This window comes from Planococcus citri, chromosome 3 (genome assembly GCF_950023065.1).
Source record: "Planococcus citri chromosome 3, ihPlaCitr1.1, whole genome shotgun sequence".
Classification (NCBI taxonomy): domain Eukaryota; kingdom Metazoa; phylum Arthropoda; class Insecta; order Hemiptera; family Pseudococcidae; genus Planococcus; species Planococcus citri.
The window spans coordinates 59,990,372-60,012,523 of NC_088679.1; the positions used below are offsets into that span (position 1 = coordinate 59,990,372).

Here is a 22,152-nt window from a genome sequence, read left to right on the forward strand (position 1 = left end):
TGAAGTAATAATTCCATAAGTGACAGTTTAGGATTATGTTATTACTTTTCAATGTTGAGTAATCCTCAAAAAATACGATTCTCTTCTACCCTCAACATTTTTACTAAAAAGTCAACACCTCGACAGGATTATGAATCATACCTCTGCAAACAAACAGAAAAGTTGAAAACCTTATAGACAACCAAACCAAAGGTGTAATTTCCCGATTACCAATAAGTTTTCTTTAGAGCGATTAACTCAATCAACCATTATATTTGTATTTCCACCTGTACAGCATCAAGTCGACTTTAGCTAGCACCTGGAGGATGATAGTAAAACATACAACACGCGTCCAGTATAATTCCGACATCAAACAAAACATCTTTCTACGTATATCTATGGGTCTGAGAGCGTGCTATTTCTCGTATCTCTACCAGTACCTGTAGTACCTAACCTATACCTAAACGACGTCTGAAGAAGAGATATAAAACCCAAACCGAAAAAAAAAACTGGCTTTATCCGAACTAAAATACAGACCCCGCGCACCATTCGCTCGCGTACATGATACGGGGTCGTGGTGTACATATCTCTGTGCTGTGCTGACGATTTATATAATGCAACAGCATAATGTATAAAATTTACGTACTCGTAAATCCACACTCGGTAACCCGACTCCCACGTAAATCACTCCTGGTACAACCTACGACAATACGGTTTGAATATTAAAACGAAAATATCGCACTTGTTCTTTCTCTAACTGGCCATTGTTACACGAATATAAAAGCTAAGGCTATAAAGAGTGTATTACCTAATTTACTAGTACGGTTCCTTTGTAGACTAATTAACATTCCGCTGTGTTCGGGTTAATAACGCGGATAATTTTTTTTTCAGGTATTTGTACGATTCGTTTACCTACGTTGTAGGCACTTGGTTGGATATTTTGAATAATTACTCGCATAATATTTTGGGTTAGGAGGTGTGATGATTTTTTTTTAAATCGCGAGAAAATTCATCGAAATGGAAATTATCGTCAAGAAGTCATACGGAAGTCTATTTGAGGCCGACAAATGTACCCATTTAAAAATTCTGTCGTCTTCTTCGTGTCCAAAAATATATTGTAAAAATACTCAAAATTGCATTAAAAATTGATTTAAAATTTTTCCAAAATAATCCATAAGCTCAAAATCAGAGCTATACATTCCATTCCAAAATCGAAAAAAACAAAATGAATACTTAGTCAAATACTGTAAAAGTTTAAAATGAACCAGAACCGAAAAAAAATTGGAAAATTTTTATTCTGAAGAATTGGAAACTTTAATTAAATTTATCAATAAAATTAAATTTTTTGAACGGAATTCTCAATTTTTTGAAAGTTTTTTGACACAGTTAGATATGAAAAAATTGACTTTTCTCCAACAGCTGATGGTAGCCCTCCATAAACACCATCTCCCCGCGAATTCCATTTCGAAATCAAAATTCATAAATCACGAGCCCGAATTCCGAGATACATAATTTTTCATATCGTCTCAGCATCGCGACCGACGTCTTAATTAAAAAGGATTCGCTCAGTTTGAAAATTTATTCGCGCCTCGTCAGCCAATTCCGACCTTAGAAAATTTCGACGTGGTTTATCAGAGAAAATGAAAAATGCCCGACTCGGGTTAACGATTCATTTTTCATCCCGTTGGCCGGATTCAGATTACGAAATTTCCACAAAACTAAGTTCACCAACGAAGCGCACAAGGGCAGCTGTTCAATATTGTTAGTACCCGTAAGGAAAACCAGCACCGGGGTGGCGATGGCGGGTACAGGGTGGAGAAGGTCTAAGAAAATAGTTTAAACTTACGGAAATCCGTAAGAAGGCGAGGATAATTACTAATTAAACTGAGAAACGAAGCGTCTTAATGAAGTTACACCGCGGCGCAGCAAAAGAAGGAAACGACAGCGCCGATGTGAGCGAGGTGGTGAAAAGTATGCTCGAGGGGGTCTGTCCGCATAGTTCGTATTTTATCGAAACTGTTATATCCTTTGAGCTACGGTCGAGGCGGTACCAGACTTGGTCTTTTTTTTTTTCAATCGTACCTGTACCTTATACTGCTTGTTGTATATCGTACCTCTGTAGACCCACGTACGTATAATACAAATACATAAAGTAATCATATTAACATACGCACAGAGGGGCGAAAAAATCGGTATATTTTACCTCAGTCTGTCTCGCGGAATATACATATTTTGAAATATAATTTTCTGTACGATTTATAGTTTTTACAGCTGGACTTCGTATAATTAGCGCATTATCAAAGATCGTATAAACGATGGGCGGATACTGGAACAAGTTGGCAACGGTACTATTTGCTTCGTTATCTGATTACATTAATACGAACACAGTGACGATTGTATCGGTTCGAGCGTAAAAGAATTCTTCGGTAGTTTTTTTTCCCCCGGTTCGCTTTCCTGGCTCATTCTTTTGCCCTTTTCACTTGTCTGTATGCGACGCGATGTAAGGAATGAAGTATGAAGAAAGATTCAACACGTCTTGTGTTCAGAAATGAATGCAAGTGCAACCTATCAGCATATACCATGACTTTCCAACTGTTATCAGGAAGAATAGGAAGAAAGGGTACAGGTTAACACAGAAATGAAATTTGACCAAAAATAGATATGTACTTACTTCGAGCGTTTGTAATTTTCTCATAGAAGTAATGGAGAAAATTATTGAATTTTCATGTCGTCCAACTTCCTGCCAAATTTTCAAACAAAAAAAGGCTAGACTTCCTTCATTGACGAGGGGAGGGGGGGTGTCAATTTCATTTTCACAAAGTTCGTAATCAATTCGAAAATGACGAGAAACCTCTGAAATTCAACTGAAAGCTTCAAATCAAATCAATTGGGAACGACGAAATTTATTTGAAGAGATTAAAGTCACATTTTCGATGAAAAATTTATGAAAATTTTGAAAATTCTTCAAAAATTGAAAAATTAGTAATTTTTTGGGAAAGAGGTGAGGAGGGAGGAATCATCACTTCCTCAAGTGCACAATGTTCGAAATGAGTTCGAAAATGGTCGAGAAAAGCTTGAATTTTGCTAAAAGCATAAACTCAACTGAAGAACCCTGAAATTCATTTCAAGAGATTGCTGACCACTCATTTTCTCCGATGATTGAAAAACAATTTACCTTAATTTCATAAAATGTGACGCGACCAGCGATACCATACCATATGTCGGCAAAAATTTTTTTCGTTTTATTGTGGTTTCTGGTAGTGTTTTTCTTCCTCTTTTCAATGGTGCAAACAGATTTTCAAAATATTAAAATCTGACAAATTTGCAAAATTTCAAAGTTGCGTATTTTTTGAAATTCAGAAACCAAAATTCTGAGAAAAACGTTTTTGAAAGTTTTGGTTATTTTTGTAACATTTTTAAAAAAAAGTGAACAGTATTTTTTTTTTTTGATTTTCTTCATCTTTTAATGGTTTTACATCATAATATTTTTTTTTCTTTTTGACATTTTTTTTATGAAAAGCACTTTTGTAAAACCGGTTTTTCACCACTAAAACGACGTGTTTGAGATCGGTGGGTACACCCATTCCAAAGTATAGGCTTCATAGTATATGAATCGACAAAAAAATGTTTTTTGATATTTTCTGACTTTTTCCATGAAAACGCGATTATCTCAAAAAAAAGTTTTCCGACATATGGTATGGTATCGCTGGCCGCGTCACAAATGACCATTTTCAAGTTTTTGAAAATTCCCCAAAACCCGAAAAATCAATCAAACTTAAATTTTGGTAGTAAGAAACTTGAAATTTGTTCCACTTAAATTTCCAAATCTTGTTGAAATTGGAACCAGACACCAGTAAAAATATTAATCTGAGGCGGATCAGAAAAAAAATTCAAAAAATGTAGAAAATCTGGCACGTTGAAAAAAGAAGTCAGCTTCTAATAAATGGTCTGCGATCAGCCCAAATTCGGTAGCCTACTTCTCACAATGTTGAACTTCTCGTGCAGGAAAATCAATTTTGAAAATTTTTCACTTGGATAACATTTTAGGAATTACTAAATCAACTCAAAGCAAAAAGAGAGCAAAAGTATGGAAAATTACGATTCGAGTAATAAAAAAAAAAAATTCATCTCGATGTGAGAAATTTACTTTTTTGGCCCCATCTCAACATTTTTCAGATTCGAACTAGGTGTACAAATTTCAATTTTCTGAGAGAAACGAATTAACCAGAGCGAAAAGTGCAAAAGTTTTCAAAAAATAGTTCGGCAAATAAATGGAAATGATTTTTTTTTTATCAAATTGCAAAATTATAATTTGATTAAGGGAATTTTATTTTCGGAAAATAAATGGAAATGATTTTTTTTTTTTATCAAATTGCAAAATTATAATTTGATTAAGGGAATTTTATTTTCTCATGTCCTACGAGGCTTCGAGTTTTTGAAAATATGTATACCTCATAAATTGCTCATATGGATGAAAAAATAAATTTTCAGTTATGCAGCTACAACTCAGAAAATATTTCATTTCAGTCTTTTTAGTCATCATCTCATCATTACGTTTTGGGGCCTAGTGGCCAACTTTCATTAATGATGAGAAAAGGGATAGGTATTCAACACTAATTTTCAAGGTACAAATTTTTCAAAAAATGAAAAGGTAGATGTTAATGGGCAGTTGTCATTTCTTTTCGATACTCATTTCATTGATTTAGAAATTATTTTCACAGCTGGTACTCAATTTTTCCAAAAAAAAAAGAAAAAACAACTTTGGTAACCGATAAAGTCTGAAAAAGCAACCAAAAAACTTATAAAACGTGTGCCAAACATTTGGCAATTTTAGCAAAAAGCCAAACTTTCTGACAAATACGAGTACAAGCGAAAAATTAATACATTTTGGCAATTTTTGTCACAGAATGTAAAAAGCAAGATTTTTCAGAAATTTTTGAAAAAAAAGTCAAAACTTTTCCGTTTTTTTTTTTTTTTTTTGCAGAAAACTGTCATTTTTTAGAAAATTTTTAGTAAAAAACAAAATTTCATGGCAACTGTGGTAAATACGAGTAGCGAGACTTTTTATTATGTTTGGCTGAACGCTGACAATGAAAATTTCAAAAAGCAACGCTTTTTAGCAAATTTTGGCAAAATAAATAGAGAAATTTTTTTAGCAAAAAAAGCGAGACATTGGCAATTTATGGGGAAAAATGAAAATTTTCGCAATTCAAAGTACATGGCAAGAGTACTCAGATCCTGTGAAAAAAAACATGAATTTTACTAAATTTTTGGCGCGCGGAAAGTTGGTCCTTTTGGCAATTATTGGCAAAAATGCGATGATTTTTCAAAATTTTTGTAGAAAAGCAACTTTTAGGCAGTTTATGAACAAACAGTGATAAATTTTTTAGAATTTTTTTCCCCCAAAAATACGACAATTTTCGCCAAGAAATAGAGAGAGAGATTTGAACAATAATTGAAATTTTTGAACATTTTTTCAAGAGAAACTTAAGCAACCAAAATTTTACAAAAATAACAAAAAGTAACAAATACGAGCCCTGCTTAAAAAAAAACAATCTCTCAATTTTTTGGAAAAATTTTTTTCATATCATTATAGTCCACTTGAAAACTTTTGATTATTTCGCTGTAAATTACCAGTGATTTTTGATCAAATTTCGAGACATTTAGTATACCTCTCTGTGTGGCTAAATTTAGCTACAAAATTTGTTCATTTCAATAATTTTCTCAAAAAAGTTGAAACAATTAAGAGCGAGTGAATTCAAATACGTATTTTCTAAAAAGAAAATCCATTCATTCAAGATCATAGTACCTCTACCTACCCATATCCTATCCTCTAGAAAAACATAAAATACTCTCATACATTACCAATATTCTATACTATTATACAAAATGGACCTTAGTAAATGTTCAGTACACAGGTACCGTTTATAGAACGTAATCACGATAAAAAAACAATTACTCGCATGCAACACGCTTAAAAGCGCAGGTTTTTTTACTCTCAACTCTCGAGTCGAGTCTCTCTCTATATGCACAGTATAAATAAACGAGTATACAAACAAACAATGTACCTCTATACACAGGCAAAAACTTTTACATGTAGTACACAAGTAACACTGGTAATTGGATTTATATACCTCTCAGTCTCTGTACAGATCTCTTGCAAGGCGCGTATAGCACAAAAACAAACGCATCATGAAGAAAAACGAAAAACATTATACCAATAATACCATAGTATGAACTCGGTGCAAACAACACATAAAAGCTCGCGTTAAATGAATAATGTAAACGAAATTAATCTTCAAAAGCAAAAAGAGAAGGGAAAATAAAAATAAAAATAAAATAAAAAACTCGCGTTTTCAAAGGAGGTAGTTACACAGGTAAGGTACCAAGTACTCGTACACGTATGAAAGAAACATCTCGAGGCGCAATTAAATTTACAATACAGGATAAAAGAATAAGTAAAATCAGGAGAGCTAACGTAAGAAAACCATAAGGTAAAGAAAAAAAAAAGACTTCCTTTTCACACACTGTAACATTATTTTCATTTTGGATTCAATACTACTTACGAGAGACAGGAAAACAGAGGGGAAAAGTTTTAAATATTTAAAAGGGTGTTGAAAATCACGAAAATCGTGACCGAGAAATAAATACCGGCGTTTATTGTGAGACAGCATCGAGCACATTGGCCATGCACAGTGCACAGCATTCGTGTGCTATGCTTGGACTGGTAGTATGAAGATATCCGACCACTTGACTAATAGTAAGATATAGCAAATGAAGTTCCTGATTACACGTGTATATAGTGTTATCTCTACGTTGCTGTGCGATTGCTCAGGCATTAAAATATGTACACCTTAGCATAATTCTATATAAATTGCTAAGCCGCCGCCACATCGATAAACTTGCCAAACACGCGATATTTATAATTGGAAAATTACTCGCGTCGAATATCATCTCCGATTCTCTCCGCAAGTAGCTTCCGAGCGGCTCGAGATCTGCTATTTTGATATCTCATACACGATACTCGAAAGTTTACAAACGGATTTAAAAAACCATCTTACATACAAGATATGGACACGATACCTCTGGCCGGGGATACTGGAAAGGAAAATCTTTCCGAAATACGACTGGAACTTGGAAGACTGGATAAAATTTCTTGCCAGCGTAACTCGCCGTGATTAAAATTGAAAGATGATTAAGTAGTTCGGAGTTCGGCGGCGGCTCGATCGTGTTTATAGAGGTGTAATTTAATCAAGCGTACTGGCAAACCTAACGTCAAAACTATTTATTTTCCGCTTTTACATCGAGTGCCATTTAGTACATGGAAGCACTTAAACGCAGCAACTTTGGTCGTCGCAAAGCATGTGGAAAAAACACCATTATTTGCATAATGGATTCATTATAACGTTTTTGAAATTTTACCGCCTTTAACCAGCGGCTATAAGGCTAAGGTAGCGAAGAAAAAATAGTGTTGAAAAATTTCAACTTCGATGTGACGTTATCGTAGTCTATTTTTCATCGAATTCGGTTTTTATCGATTACTTCGATGTCTCATTATCGCCTATACGATCATTTATTTTTTCAAATACAGGGTGTCCGGTCAAACGTCTGCCACGAAGGCACGATGGCAACTTCATCAATTATTTTCATAATCTTGATGATTTTTCAAGGGGATGAGAAAAAGGTGATCAAAAAGTGAAGAATTTTTTTCATCAAAAAGAAGAATATTTTGTCAAAAGAGGAAGTTCAGATGCATATTCTTTTGAATTTGACCAAAAAAGGCAAAGGGGCAACCTGACCACATTTCTTTTATTGCTAGTGCTTCCAGAAAAAATTAATTTTTCTCCAAGGAGTTCAACATTGTGAGAAGTCGACTGCTGGATCTGGGCCAATCTCAGATCTTTTGATAAAACCTTACTTTTTTTTCAACGTGCCAGAATCCTCTAAAAATCCTTGTAATCTACTTCGTTGCATAAAAATTTCAAATTTCAAGCCACGTTATGAAAATCCACATTCCACATCGACTCCTTTTCAAGTGGTTTCAGTAGGTAGAAACTGGAGGCTCCAGATCGACTCGAAAATGGTCCGATGTCGTTCTGGAAGGGATAGAAAGGGCTCGTTATTTGGCATATAACTCGAGTTTCATACTCTCATCTCGCGATTTACTCAACATACTTGGAAGAGATTAATTTTAAAAATTCACCAAAAATAGAAAAACGATTTTGGCAGATCGAAATTTGGTTTGGAGAAGTGTTTGCCACCGTCAGTGAACCTAATTTTAGCTCAATCAATATTTTTTTCAACATATGAAGTAAAAAATACCCAATTACCAGGGTAGTTCATTTCGAAGTTTTTTCAAAATTTGACTTCACCAAGCAAAAATTGTGCTGAAACTGCTCTAATAATCTGAAAATTTGAGATTTTTTCAAGTTGATAAATACCGGTTTAATTTCCTTTCTTCTTTCGAAATTTATAATTTTTTCAAAGTGGAAAATTTTCAATTTTTATTCAAAGTACAAAAAGCTGAAATTTGGTTCCAAAACTTGAAAAGAATCATTACTTACAAACTTTTTTTTTCAAGAAATATTTTTGTCACGTTTCTTGCTTTGCTTTTATTGAGACACTGGTAGGAAGGGAGAGGGATGAAGGGTTGCTGAAAAATTTCATGTTTAGCATTTTTAATAAATTGATCGGTGTACATCCGAATCTCCGATTTTAAAATTTAATAACAATGGGATTTGGCCGGTCAAAAAGTGTATCCAAATTTCCGAAATGAAAAATGCATAGGGTTGATCACTTCATCAGGAATAATTCCTAAACTTGCTCTACATGTTCGAAACGGGTGTTTTTTATTTTCAATTTCAATTCGTCACCACCAGTATTGTTGATGGCGAAATATTAAAAAAATGTCGGAGAATTTTGACTAACTTCAGGGAAAACCTTCATTATGGGTTGAAAATCTGCTTCACCTCGTACCCAACCTCGTTTGAGGAAAATAGCCCAGTTTAAAAAGATGATTTTTGAGATTCTGCATCGACGTAGGTAATTACTACCGAAATCCAAGATCACTTGTATAAGGTCCTGGGTACTGAACAGTTAAAAATGCATTTATCGAGATCACGTTCTTTCTAAATCTTGAAACCTTGAACTGTCACTAGAAGTGAAGGGGGCAGGAAAGAGAGTAAATATTGGCAAAATTTCAGACCACTTCAATTATAATTTATCCGATTCTGAGGTCCAAAAAATGTATAATAAGTAACTGGGTCCAATTCATAAATTTTCTAAAAAAAAAATTTCGCCCACTCAAATGACTTTAAAACAGACAGATGTCACCTAGTTGGAACACCCTGTAGTTTCAGATAGGTAGATAACATTAGTGAAACATTGATAATTAATCGACTGCGAAAAATGACTTGAGATGTTCGACGATGTTCTATAAAGGACGTATGAAAAAATATGGAAATGAATCGAAACGCGGTATTTTGTTTCCTTTCGATAACAACATCTCTTGTATAGGGATTTTAATGAAATTAAACGAGTACATTTGCATTGATCAATACCATAGATTGCATAATTCTTTTACTTTGTTGTATTGAAATTGCCTCACCTCCCGCAAAATGGAATACGAAAAGAATTTCGAGCTTTTATCTTCTCCATCTCGTACGACGAATTTCTTTTCCATTTCAGAAAAAATAATTGCTAAATTACTCGGTTATAACGAAAAAATGGTTGAAGGGCGAGGGGGGAGGGTTATCATTACGCTGAATACTTCGAATCGAATCGTCATCACGGTCGGGAATAGAAGAATAAATGCACGATATGCAATATGCAGTGAAAATTGAAACCTAACATGCAGATTCGAGTGAAAATATTGTAAAACAAAATGGGTTTGAGAAATTTTCATTACAAAATCGTGTTTCGAATACACTTTTTTAACAGATCCATTTAAGCTCAACTTTCATTTCTCTATGAAATGTGATCTAAATCTAAGATTCCAATAAGATGATAGAGAATCCAAGATCGAAGATTCTTTTTTCTCAATTCAGTGAGAACATATCAACCTAGTACCTACTTAAGGATGTTCTCATTGAATCGCTGCAATAATATCACTGTCTTACGTTATTTGGATCTTCCATTACAAAACAAGTCTCTGTATAGATACTATGTACTAGGTAGGTAAGTGAATGACTGAATATTGAAAAACACACGTTCATATAAACTTCATAAGAGATGGATAAAGATCATGGCTATTTGAAGCTTCGTTAATATCATCGTCACCTTAAAGGTAAATCAAGATGGTATATCAACTACAAACACTTCTATTTGTTAGCCACACAGCCGAGATATTGTAAAACGAATAACAACTTTCAATCTTGATGAACGACGAACATGGTCGTATCATCTATAATACTAAATAAGCTATTGTCATTGATTTAGGTCTCGAAAATTAAAACTATACGAGTACAAAAGACAAAGCCAAGTTTTATCTTCGTTCACGTTTCACACTTTCGTCGAGATTAAATTCTTTTAAATATCGAACTAATTTGAACTTTCTAATACATAATTATATCGTTTTTAAAACTAATCGATTTTTGTTTTGAAATAAAAATTCATTTATGTAGGTATTGATTGAGTTTTTCGATGATGTAAGGGGAGGAGAAGGTGTCCGTATAATTACATTTGGCTCTATGCCATAGTCTAATTGAATTCATGATGGAAAAGATTTCTCATGTTTATTACATTTTAGTTGTAGATTAAGTGATTATAAGTTTTCCTTCGGTAAAGGTCTGGTATCTTCTTTATACACAGTCCACAGCACGAGTAATTGCATATTTACATAAGTGCTATTAAAGCAGTCAAGTTGCCTATTATGCCTATGTAATTTGTAAGAGAGCTTATCTTTTTTGAAAAATTAACGATTTCCTAGTCATATTCAGTACGTAGAGCAGGTAAAATTGAAAGGGGTGAACATACGTATTTGAAATTGGATTCCACATCCACACAGTATGTATTTGTGTGACTGGCTTATATAACCTTGCATTTTTATTTATAGTCAATTCTCGATTTGACGATTGTTGAACGAATTTTACATTTGAAAATGTACGTACCTATGATATGTTTACTTACGTACGTGATTTTAATTTAAATGGCCAACGACCAAGGCTAACAAACTAGACCACTCCTTGGTTACCCATGAAACGTTTGTAGGTACTTTTTAGTTGCCAAGAAAGAATAGAATGTAACGCATCTCATATTATTCATATCGTATCAGGCAAAAAGTCATACCTATTACATCGAATTGCTATACAGACATGCACACTAATCAAAAAGTCTGATTACGAGACTGAAAACAATCTTTCAGAATGTCTGCCGAAATTGCTAATTTATCTATCATCCGTCCACTCCCTTCCTTTCGTAAAAACAGAAGAACACCATTTAAGAAAAAAAATATATATATACAAGAATACATCTAATTCATAACCATGCCTCGCATACTGTAGGTAGTAGGTACAAGCCAATCATGGAAAATTTCACTTTTCCACTACGACAAAGTTGGGCATTTCGACAGCTGAAGCAAGAAAAAAAAAGCATCATTCGAAGTCTACTGCGTGGGGAAGGGGGGAGTAATCGACTCGAAAAGTACTAAAAATTGGGAAATGATAAATGTTCTAGGATAATATACCTACTATGTTTTCAAAATGTTTGCACGAAATAAAATTTTCGCCGACGCATAAGACTGAGAATGTGAGAAGGAGGAGGGGGAGGGGGTTCATATACAAAATAATTGAAAAAATTTGAGAACGTTTGTACTGGGAAGTGGGGACCCTTCTGATATCAGAGTTCATCTGACACGTATCCAATCTAAAAGTTGAAAATGCAGGTGCACCGATTGACATAACTTATTTGAAAGTTCTGACCAAGGATTTTATAATTATTTTAAGCCGAATAAAAAAGCTTCTTTCAAAATTGTCCATAATTATCTTTGAAAAGGATTTTATAATTTATTTTAAACCGAATAAAAAAGCTTCTTTCAAAATTGTCCATAATTATCTTTGAAAAAGATTTTGAGTAGTTTTTTCAAGTTTCTCAAAATTTTCAGAAGTTGAACTTTTGTCAAGTTTGAAGTTTTATTATAGTTTAATGTAACTTCTCAAAATCAAAACAAGTAAAAAATGTATTGACAGGTCAGCCGAAATCACATAGGACTTGCACGACATTTTTCAAACTGTACAAACGTAGATCGTAAGATCAGGCAAAAATTCATGACCTGTCAAAATTTCAAGTGCTAAAGTGCCTTTTTCGATTTTTGGTGAATTTTTGATACTTAATCAAATTTGAGCCAAAAATAAGGTGAAAAAAAATCAAAATTATACCAAATTGACCAAGAAAGCTTAAATTTGGGATACATCCTGTTTTCGGCATGCCAAATCGATTGGAAACAGTTTCAAACCGTTTTGAGCAGTTTTGGAGCCTCCAGTACATTTTTGAAACTTGAAACTTCCTTAAAATTTCAAAATCTGACGAAGAAGATGATCCTCCGCTCAAGAAACGAGTACCTCGTAAACCAATCATCAAACGGGGATGGAAAGCCGAAATTTGCTCAGCATCTCCAATTTTAACACCCTCTGAAGACGACTTCAGGTGGGTTCGAGTAATTTTAGAGCATCCAGTGACTTTTTGAAAATTACTGGAGCCTCCAGCGACCTTTTGAAAATTACTGGAGCCTCCAGCGACCGTTTGAAAATGACTGAAATCTCCACCAGATTTTAGAAACTTGAAATTCCCACAACATTTCATCAAAATGGAGTTAGCAAGCTGAAATTTACTTCTCAAGTCAATTTAAATATGATATGAAGTCGACTGCATGGTGGTTTCAAATAGTTTTGAAGCTTCCAGCTACTTTTTGGAAATTTCGATTTTCCAAAAAACGCCATATAACCTTTCAAAAAGTCGCTGGAGGCTCCAAAACGACTTAAAATCCACCTGCAGTTGACTTCGTGGTGTATTGAAATTAGTTCGCAGGGTAAATTTCGGTTTACCAACTCCATTTTATGAACCTTTGTGGGAATTTCGAGTTTCAAAAATCTGCTGGAGGCTCCAAAACTGCTCAAAACGGTTTAAAACTGTTTCTACTAATCGATTTGGCATGTCAAAAATAGGGTATATCCCAAATTTAGGCTTTCTTGGTCAATTCTGCAGAATTTTGATTTTTTCCCTAATTTTCAACCTAAATTTGATTTTCAAAAATTCACCAAAACTCGTTTGCCTAATTTTACGATCTACCTTTGAACGGTTCAAAAAATTTCGTGCAAGTCCTATGTTGGAACGCAAAATCTGCGATTTCGGCTGACCTGTCATTTTTTGAAGGGCTAGAAATGTTCCCTAGGCACCCCCTTCAAAAAAAAAGTTCTCCCAGATGAATTTTGGTATACTGGTCTATTTTAGTACCCTGAACACGAATCCGTGGAGTTCTAACCTGTCCCCTAAATGTGGATTTTAGCCCCCAAAATGAAACTTTACAGGGTTCTTCACCCATACCTTCCCAAATTGCAGTCCTAGCCCAAAAATGGGCTCTACAAAAGTTGTTCTACATAAAGTTTCCCATCAGATGACCTATAAACCAAAAATTATAAAGAATATTTCAACAATATTCTAGATTTTGATACCTCACTCAAAAATGTTCAAAATTTTGAGTTTATCCCCCCCCCCCTTGGACCCCATTTCATCTGAGGGTAAAAATATCAGCAAAATCGGATTCAGCGCCTTCGAAAACTCCCTTTCTGACAGGAATCATAATGTTGGCCAGCTATAGCTCAGCTGTCCCACTGTAAGGGGGGGGGGTGCAATAGATTCTTATGCGGGCTCCCCAACTAATGAATCGTTATTCGAAAAATTAAACAAAACTCAGAATTCACTTGTTCGAAATCGAACTGTTCCATTCATATTCAACAACTCGTACAAAATTCCACCTAATTATAAATCATTTCTTCACAGGAAAAATTATATCACATCTCAAGATTTTTGGGGAAAGAGGGGGCGGAAAAACGTACTTATTCAAAATGAGAACCTCTGAAAAAAAATGAAAAATGTTTACAAAAATGTTGGAAAAAAGTATTCTAAAAATGTTTAGAATCTCTTTAAAATAATCTCGGGTTCTCTGAAGAAAAAAAAATGTACATAAATGCTGGAAAAAAGTATCCAAAAAATGTTTAGAATATCTTCGAAATACTTATCGGGTTCTCGGAAAAAATTCAAACAAACTGAAACTAATTTTCAACAAAAAAAAATATTCGACATCAAAATTATTCTTGTGCGTTGAACAGTTGATCACAATTTTCATGAAAATTTCAAGTCGAAGATTTTTTTCTCGTTTAAACATTCACTCAACGAAATTGAATTGTTGAAACCACAATTCAAAATCTGTAGAAAAAAACCTGTTCAAGATGGTAAATTTCCAGAAAAACGGGGGAAAAATTGCTTTTAATTTGGAAAATCTCAAAAAATATGTCAAAATACTTATTTCAAAAGTCCACCCAAAATTGTATAAAAACCAATCAGAAGTGATCGCAAATGAATGCATTCATCAGAATGCACATTATTGCCAAAAATTCTATGAAAATCAATTGACTCACAGAACTGAAAATTGCACAACGCTTCACTCTAGTTCAAATATCAAAAATCTTACCAAATTTGGTTCAAAATTAGACCACACATTTCCAAAAAAAAATCGTGGCTGTGGTAATCACATCTGGGACCATCTTACAGAAAATATTCCAACACACGAAAAATCGCGCACGAATCGATAAAATTGACATTTTGTAATAAATTAAAATAAAAGCACTGAAAAAATCCGAAAAACCAAAAACGTTGTCGACATTGAAGTTGAGTAGCAGGGCTCCAAATATGGCCAATATGGGCAACGTCGAATTGTCGAAAACACGAAAAAGTTTGCACGTCATTTTATTCACCGAACCGATAATCGAACTGTTCTATGTTCTTATCTCACATGTAAAGTAAGGAACCAATTTCGAGATAGAATGAGAAGGCAAATTGCATCAAACTACGTTTTGCAACGAATCCTGCAAGATAACAAAGGCCAGTTCGAGGAAAAACCAGAGATAAGATAACAACTGACTGCGAATATGAGACGACGACGATTTATCCAACTGCATACAGGGTGCCCAGAAATATCGAGTACCCCAAAGAAAGTTTTTCATTAAAAATATAGGTTGGCAACGTGAAATACATAGATGCATATGATTCGTGGAATGTTATCTCTCCAGTCCAACAACCAATCATGTGCTATCATTATTATCATTCACTGTGACCAACCAAAGTATTTTAGTAGAAAACTTTTTTAGGGGTACTCGATATTTCTGGGCACCCTGTAGTGCATAGTATTCAATCCTACCACGCATTTACACGCACCTCACCTAAAATGCTTACAAATACTAACCATTACAAGCGTTCAGAATACGACTTGTAAAATTTTGCCATTTCGTAACAATTCGATTTTCTTTCCAAACTCAACAACTCCACAATACTCGACTTGTACTGCATAGAGATAGAGAAGGTGGATAAAATAAAATGGATGGAATTTTCTACAATGAAGACGTTGTTGGTTCGTAGATTGAAATTCGTTCGGGATTGGGATGGGAAACAAAAGTAGATCGAAAACAACTCAAAATTTTTAATTTTCTGAAAAATCAGTAAATCACCCCGACCCACAAATGAGCTGATGTGAAAAAAAATGATTTTAAAAATTACTTTTTGCCTCTCTGACTTAGATAAAAACCATGATTAGAGAGATCGTATTCGAGGAAAGCTATTGTGGTCATAATGTTGAAGGGGCGGGGGGAGACATACGAAGTGTTTCTCCCATCATCAATTCGTCTCCTTCCAGCACATTCTGTTTCTGATGAAGGGAAAATTTCCTACGATCATGCAGGAGGTTCAAAGCGATTGCGTCAGAAAAAGTCAGAAAAACATGAGCTGAGCTGGGCTTGATTTTAGTAAGGCCTTCATTCTGCGAACCCCCCCCCCCCATTGAATTTTAGATAGCGATTAAATTAAATGCATGCTTGATGCTCTTGCGATCTATGCTTTGTCCAGTTCAAGGTATTTCGCGCTCCCCTTGTAAGAAAAAAGTTTCCTTAGTGGATCGGCGGGAGGGTGCAATTAATACTGTAGGTACTATTGTCACATGGCGGACTATTAGCTCAAAAATACTCGATCGTACGAAACACATCATTCTCAAACACATTTTCACTTCAAAACGTGCACGCCTTTTTGGGTTTCCCATTTTAGCAAACGTAACACAGAAGCCAAAATTTTCGCGCCTCGTGGTTCAACCATCATGGCTTCGCGTCGAATATTCTATTCTAATCTACATTTAATTCTTACGATAAGTTTAGAGACAATTTACACGTACCTTTTAATTACTTCATGATCGTGGAAAACCAATATTAACAAAAACACCACAATTTCACCACGTTTTTTCGGCGAACAGACACAAGCCGGGAACCGAATAACAAAACACTGTACCAAAATTCAAGTACACGAGTTCACCAAACACTACAGAGTAATAAGTACACACTTCACAAACGAAAATTTCAATACGCGAACAAGAAAAAAAGTGAAAAATTCAAAAGCCAGACGAACCGAACCACGTTTTTATTTCACGAATTTACGCATTAAAATTCTTAACCACCGCACACAAACACAATCACAACGACAAAAGTCGGCTCGAATACAAAAACTAACCGGACCGCGAAAATGCAAGATTCGACAAGCAACAAGTAATCTGATGAAGACTAGTTGCGAGTCAACTCCTCCCCCTTGGCACTTGTTCGAGTAAACTGGCGAATCAGAATCGAGGATTTACTGCTTGCTGCGACGATGATCGTTTTCTTATGAAAAAAATTGACAATTTGATTTGTTCTCCGCCTTCGTTGTTTTTGTAGCAAGTTGCATTGTATCGAAATTGATGTCACCTTTGTTTTAATTATTAATTCCATGAAATTATATCTTGCTCTCACCTTCATAAATTATTCCATCGAAAATCACGTGTAGATGGTGTAGAAATCTAAGCACGTTCCATTGAATCCCCTCCACATTTCTCCTCCTACTCGCGATCATTTTGATTCGTAACATCAATAGCGATCCTAGCGAGTACCAAGTAAACTACATCAGTCGTCCTTCAAAAGTTCTATCATATTACAATCTGTGCTATTCGCGATTGCGGCCATATCACAGAGAACTGAATTGATAAGGTTAACGAAGTTTTGAAAAAAAAACCACAATGTACTTTTCGTAAGCTACTGAAATGTGCTACTTGTCAAAAAACAGTTGAATTATTCCGCGGTTAAATGAATAATCTAGTGAAACAATCATGCTGTGAACTGTCGGGTGTCAGACGTTTCTCTTCGATTCCTTGCTTTTGACGTGTAAAATGGATTACAATATAGACTGGATCATTCCAGCCTTACGTAAACCAACTATACCAAGGTTTTTATGGAGAATTTGCAGCTCTATAACGGTGACCGCTGTCGGATGTCTTAGTAAATTATTCATTAGTAAGTATTCTATCTTTTCACTCACCCAACGATGGCGTAATTCAATGACCTGCTTACGTTTCATCTAAACTTACACATTATACAACTCTTACATCACTACCTATGTAGTGATTTGAAATCATGAAACTGCCCATTCTAATCGTGTTGTAATTTTTCTCGCAGGATTTTTAAACAAACCGAAGATCTATAATACAGAGCCTTTACATCATGCGTTGCAAAAAAGACCTCTATCAGTACCTTTGATTACAGTTTCGAATCATCATTCGTGTTTCGACGATCCTGGAATATGGGGTGAGTATGTTGTTGAGTCGATGAATGCTGTCCTAATCACGAATCACTATGATATTATTACGTACATATGATGACACTGACGTGATTATTTTCATTTACCGCAGTCATGTTGAAATGGCGTACCTTGTTATGTAATAGAAGATTGAGATGGTCTCTAACCGCCCATGATATCTGCTTTACGAATAGCTTTCACTCGTATTTCTTCATGTCAGGACAATGTATTCCAGTCGTACGAGGCAAAGGAGTATTTCAAGTAAGTTCGATCGTAGCGTATACCTTCCTGTAACCCTTCTTCGTACATGTACTAATTCTCGTTTTAATTTCAGGAAGCTGTCGATTATTGTGTAGAGCTATTAGCCAGAGGAGAATGGCTACACGTGTTTCCCGAGGGTAAAGTCAATATGACGAAAGAATTTCTACGTTTGAAATGGGGTATAGGTCGTATAATTTACGAATGTCCTGTAATACCCATTGTAATACCGATCTGGCATGTCGGAATGGAAGAAATACTTCCCAACTACCCGCCATATTATTTAAGAACTGGTAAAAAAGTAACAATCAACGTCGGCGATCCGATCGATTTAAAAGATATCCTTTTAAAACTGAAAGAAGACAAAGTATCTGACGAAACGGCCAGAAAAGTCATCACCGACCGGATTCAAAACGAATTGTACAAGTTAAAAGAGGCCACCGAAGAATTACACAAGAATCATAACTCTTGACGAAGAAACCAACCGCGTATCGGCGGTAAATTTACGTATTCGTCGAACGATTGAATCTTATATAGTTATTTCTACACTGCGGAGAAGATTGGTCAGTGAATTATAATCCAATTTTTGTTCTAGTATTTAAACAAAAAAAAAAACAAAAACAAAAAATTAAAAAACCGATGGTGCAATTCTATGGTATTAGCGATCGTTGAAAAATTCTTGTAGTTCATTTCCTAAATGCTTTCCCACGTTATCGCTTGATAGAATCTTTTTGTTTTCTTTCGAAATTTTAATCTCTTATTGAATAATTTTCTCTTTATGCTTAAGAGTTATGAAATCAAAGACTGGTTAGCATAATTTGCATTTAAAAATGTGAAAAATTAACAAAAAAAAAATTCTGTAGGATAATTTATAAAAATATTGGTTAAGGGTTAGGTAAATAAAAGCGAAACGCGAAGGGTATTTTTAAACAAATTTTCAGTGAAATGATTGGGTACTTAGTACGTTGATATGTGAAGAAAAAAAACTTGCAGTTGTTGTTGTTGAATTGTTATTATTGTTTAATAAGGTGTTATTAGTATTTTATTATTTTATTTTCAAACTGTTCGGATTCTTTTGATTTTTCAACACGTTCAAATACGAAAAAACCTGCGACAAAAAATAAATAATTATCACTCGTCTTGAATACACGATCGTCGATGTTTATAAGTTTAAAATTAACTCTTACGAAGTCGTTATTTTAACGATATAATGAATGGTTCTTAACGAGTAATTTTTCTGTTTCCGTTATTTCGTTAATTTTAGTTATTTTTTTTCCTTCGTTGTTAACGTCATAATAACGGTCAAGTTCAACTTAATAGAATCAGATTATTCCGACAGCTGAGGCTTATAGACAAAGCTGCTATCATAATTCATAATTTTCCTAATCAATCGACATTGAACGAAGTGCATACGTATTTAAAATACGAGTAATTTCTACCACGGTGCATTTTCTTTATACGTACGTATTGTTTTTAACTCGCCTTGATTTCGTATGAATGATTCGTATTTAGCAATATTTTCACTTTATATAATGTGTTCAAATATTTACTTAACTTTCGAAATTTTGAGCTAAAATACAGAATATCAAATTTGCAACTTTCAACCGAACGTATCGACTGTAAAATAATTAATAATATATACGTAATTTCTGTGATTGCTGCGCAGTTATCCACACAGTTGCGTAGAAATTTCGTTTTTTTGATCATCGTCGATATCTAATTTCGCTTCGAAAAATACATCACAATTGCTTTCAACTACACAAAAGAATTATACCATCGTAATTTATCTAAGAAACGACTTAATTCCAGTGTAATTTTCCACTTTAACGGTGCGTTGGGAAATGTAAGTGTACCATGTTTCCCAATCACGTATAAATTCCATACAAGATTTGCTACAATCGTCAGTAGACGACGAATTGTTACTGCGAACCATTGTTAAATCTTACCAGGGTATTAAATTTCAATAAGTTTTTTTTTGTGTGTGTTTCTATTGTTTGTATTTCGTTATTTAGGATAAATTATTATTAAAGTATTTTTATGTAAGGGTTGTAAGGAGTTAGCTGTCGTGCTCTTGTTTATTATACTATTTTAAACGTATTTATAGACAAATTTTTATCATCAAACGAAATAGTTACCAAGTTGGCAACGCGCGCGAAGACGCGTGATATCGCACAAAACATAATTTTTTTTCTTTCTTCGTTCTTCTTATGCCAAATTACGTTTATGAAATATATTTAGTATTGTAAATACCTACCCCGTCTATATTGATTGTGTATTAAGTATTTATACTTAATGAATATGGAAAGTGTGCTCATAAAGCATTTACAATGTAGTTGTTTTTCTCTTCGACGTACCTCTACCTGCGTTTATATAGGTTGTAAATTGTCGTTGGACGAAGTTACACGCACGAGATCGAAGTAATATTTAATTGGATAGTAATTACGTTGAAAAAAATTTTTAAATGGTATAAATAAATTGAATAAATCGTGTTTTCGAGCTTAATTTCATTTTTTTCCTACTTTAGTGAGGTGTGAGTAGAATTTTAGTGTCTGGATTCAGATGAAGAACGAGTAAAATTTTGCGAGCAGTGACGTTAATCATCTTCTTCCTTTGAAAAAATGAAACTGGGATCAAATATTGAGCAGAATTGACTAAATTCAAGGCTAATGTGATCTGTTCGTTGTTTTTTTTTCAAATTAAAATATGAAAACGAGTTTACTACTTTGCTGGGTTTTCCAGCTAATTGCCATGTCTATGAATGGTTGATTGGTTGAAGCAATTTTCTCAATAACTATATTGAAACCGGTTAAATGTCGAATACAATTATATTAGGAATACAAGTCAATAAATTTTGGAATTTCAGTGGTCGTATTTCCATACTTCATTCGCTCAATTTATCTATTTACCCCCTCCCCAGGTAAGCAGTGATAATTGCCAAAATTAAAATTAACAAAAAGACTTCGCTTTTGACATGTTCCTCAGGGAGAAACATTAAGTTAAATATGCGCTTGAAAGCTTTTCGTCAGCATTCGTATTAATTTTTTTGAAACCTTGCAAAAATAAAATTCTTCATAAATTGAAAAAATCCACCTACGAAACAAAACTAAGTTCTATCTTTTCGCTCCTCTCCAATTTTTCGAAACTAAATGACTTACCTATAAAACCTTTTTGAAAAGATCTTGTCTTTTTCAGGGAGACATGATTTCCACCAGAGATATCCCTGTTTACTTGAAGAGAAATCGGAATTCGCAAAAGGCATATTTAGGAATTAGGACACTCTTCAGATGCAGATGAGAGATTTTAATTCCTCAAGTCATTTAAGGATGGCTTCAATAAGTAAATAAACTTGACTGTCTGGCCTCTGAAGGTCATTCACCCGTCAATTCGGCCTCTCAAGGTTGTCTGTCTGTCTATTCTCTTGAGATCATTGATCTGTCTGTATGGGTTCCCAAGGTCGTTTGTCTGCCTGTCTGGCCACCTAAGGTCATTGACTCGTTTGCCCAATTTCTTAAGGTCACTGACCCACCAGTCTAGCCTCTAACGGTCGTCTGTCTCCGATCTCGAGGTCATTAACTCGTCTATATGGTTTCTCAAGGTCGTCTATCTTCTTGTCTGTTATCTAGAGTTCATTGACCTGTCGGGCTGGCTTCCCAAGGTTATTTGTCTGTCTGTCTGTCTAGCTTCTTGAGGTCATTGACTCGTCCGTGTGGCTTCTCAGAGTTGTCTGTCTTCTTGTACAATAGTCTTTTCAGGTCATTGACCCATCTGTCCAGCATCTCAAGATCGTATATTTTTCTGTGCGGTCTCTAAAGGTCATTCACCCGTAGATTCGGTCTTTCAAGGTGGTCTGTCTGTCCTCTTGAAGTCATCAACCCATATTTGATATTTCTGGCTTCCCAAGGTGGTCTGTCTTCCTGTCTTGCCTCTTGAGGTCATTGACCCGTCTGTATGGCTTTTCAAAGTCGTCTGTCTTCTTGTCTACTCGTCTTTTTAGGTCATTGACACATCTGTCCATCATCTCAAGGTCGTGTATCTTTCTGTCTGGCCTCTAAAGGT

The 22,152-nt window shown here is 34.6% G+C and overlaps 2 protein-coding genes across 4 annotated transcripts in view; one reads left to right on the plus strand and one right to left on the minus strand.

The window, feature by feature from the left end:
* The window catches only part of LOC135841590 (protein prickle-like), a 511,819-nt gene extending 494,797 nt beyond the window's left edge, over positions 1–17,022 (minus strand). The window contains exon 1 of one of the 3 annotated variants that reach the window (XM_065358611.1): positions 16,412–17,022. The gene's annotated coding sequence lies outside the window, so the exon portion shown is untranslated. Of the gene's footprint in view, positions 1–14,665; positions 14,687–16,411 lie in introns of those variants that run through there. The other 2 variants (XM_065358614.1, XM_065358612.1) reach the window with 2 other exon arrangements.
* Positions 17,023–17,209: 187 nt separating this feature from the next.
* Positions 17,210–20,598, plus strand: Taz (tafazzin, phospholipid-lysophospholipid transacylase). The gene is made up of 4 exons (XM_065358623.1): positions 17,210–17,555; positions 17,718–17,846; positions 17,951–18,099; positions 18,173–20,598. The coding sequence occupies exons 1-4, from the start codon at positions 17,432–17,434 to the stop codon at positions 18,566–18,568; spliced, it is 798 nt and encodes a 265-aa protein (XP_065214695.1). The 5' UTR covers positions 17,210–17,431; the 3' UTR covers positions 18,569–20,598.
* Positions 20,599–22,152: the final 1,554 nt, after the last annotated feature.

Excerpts from the sequence above, each read along its gene's own strand:
- Taz (XM_065358623.1), top strand. The coding sequence starts at position 17,432 with ATGGATTACAATATAGACTGGATCATTCCAGCCTTACGTAAACCAACT. Across the intron at positions 17,556-17,717 it reads TCTTAGTAAATTATTCATTA|GATTTTTAAACAAACCGAAG; the intron begins GTAAGTATTCTA and ends TTTTTCTCGCAG. Across the intron at positions 18,100-18,172 it reads GAGGCAAAGGAGTATTTCAA|GAAGCTGTCGATTATTGTGT; the intron begins GTAAGTTCGATC and ends TTTTAATTTCAG.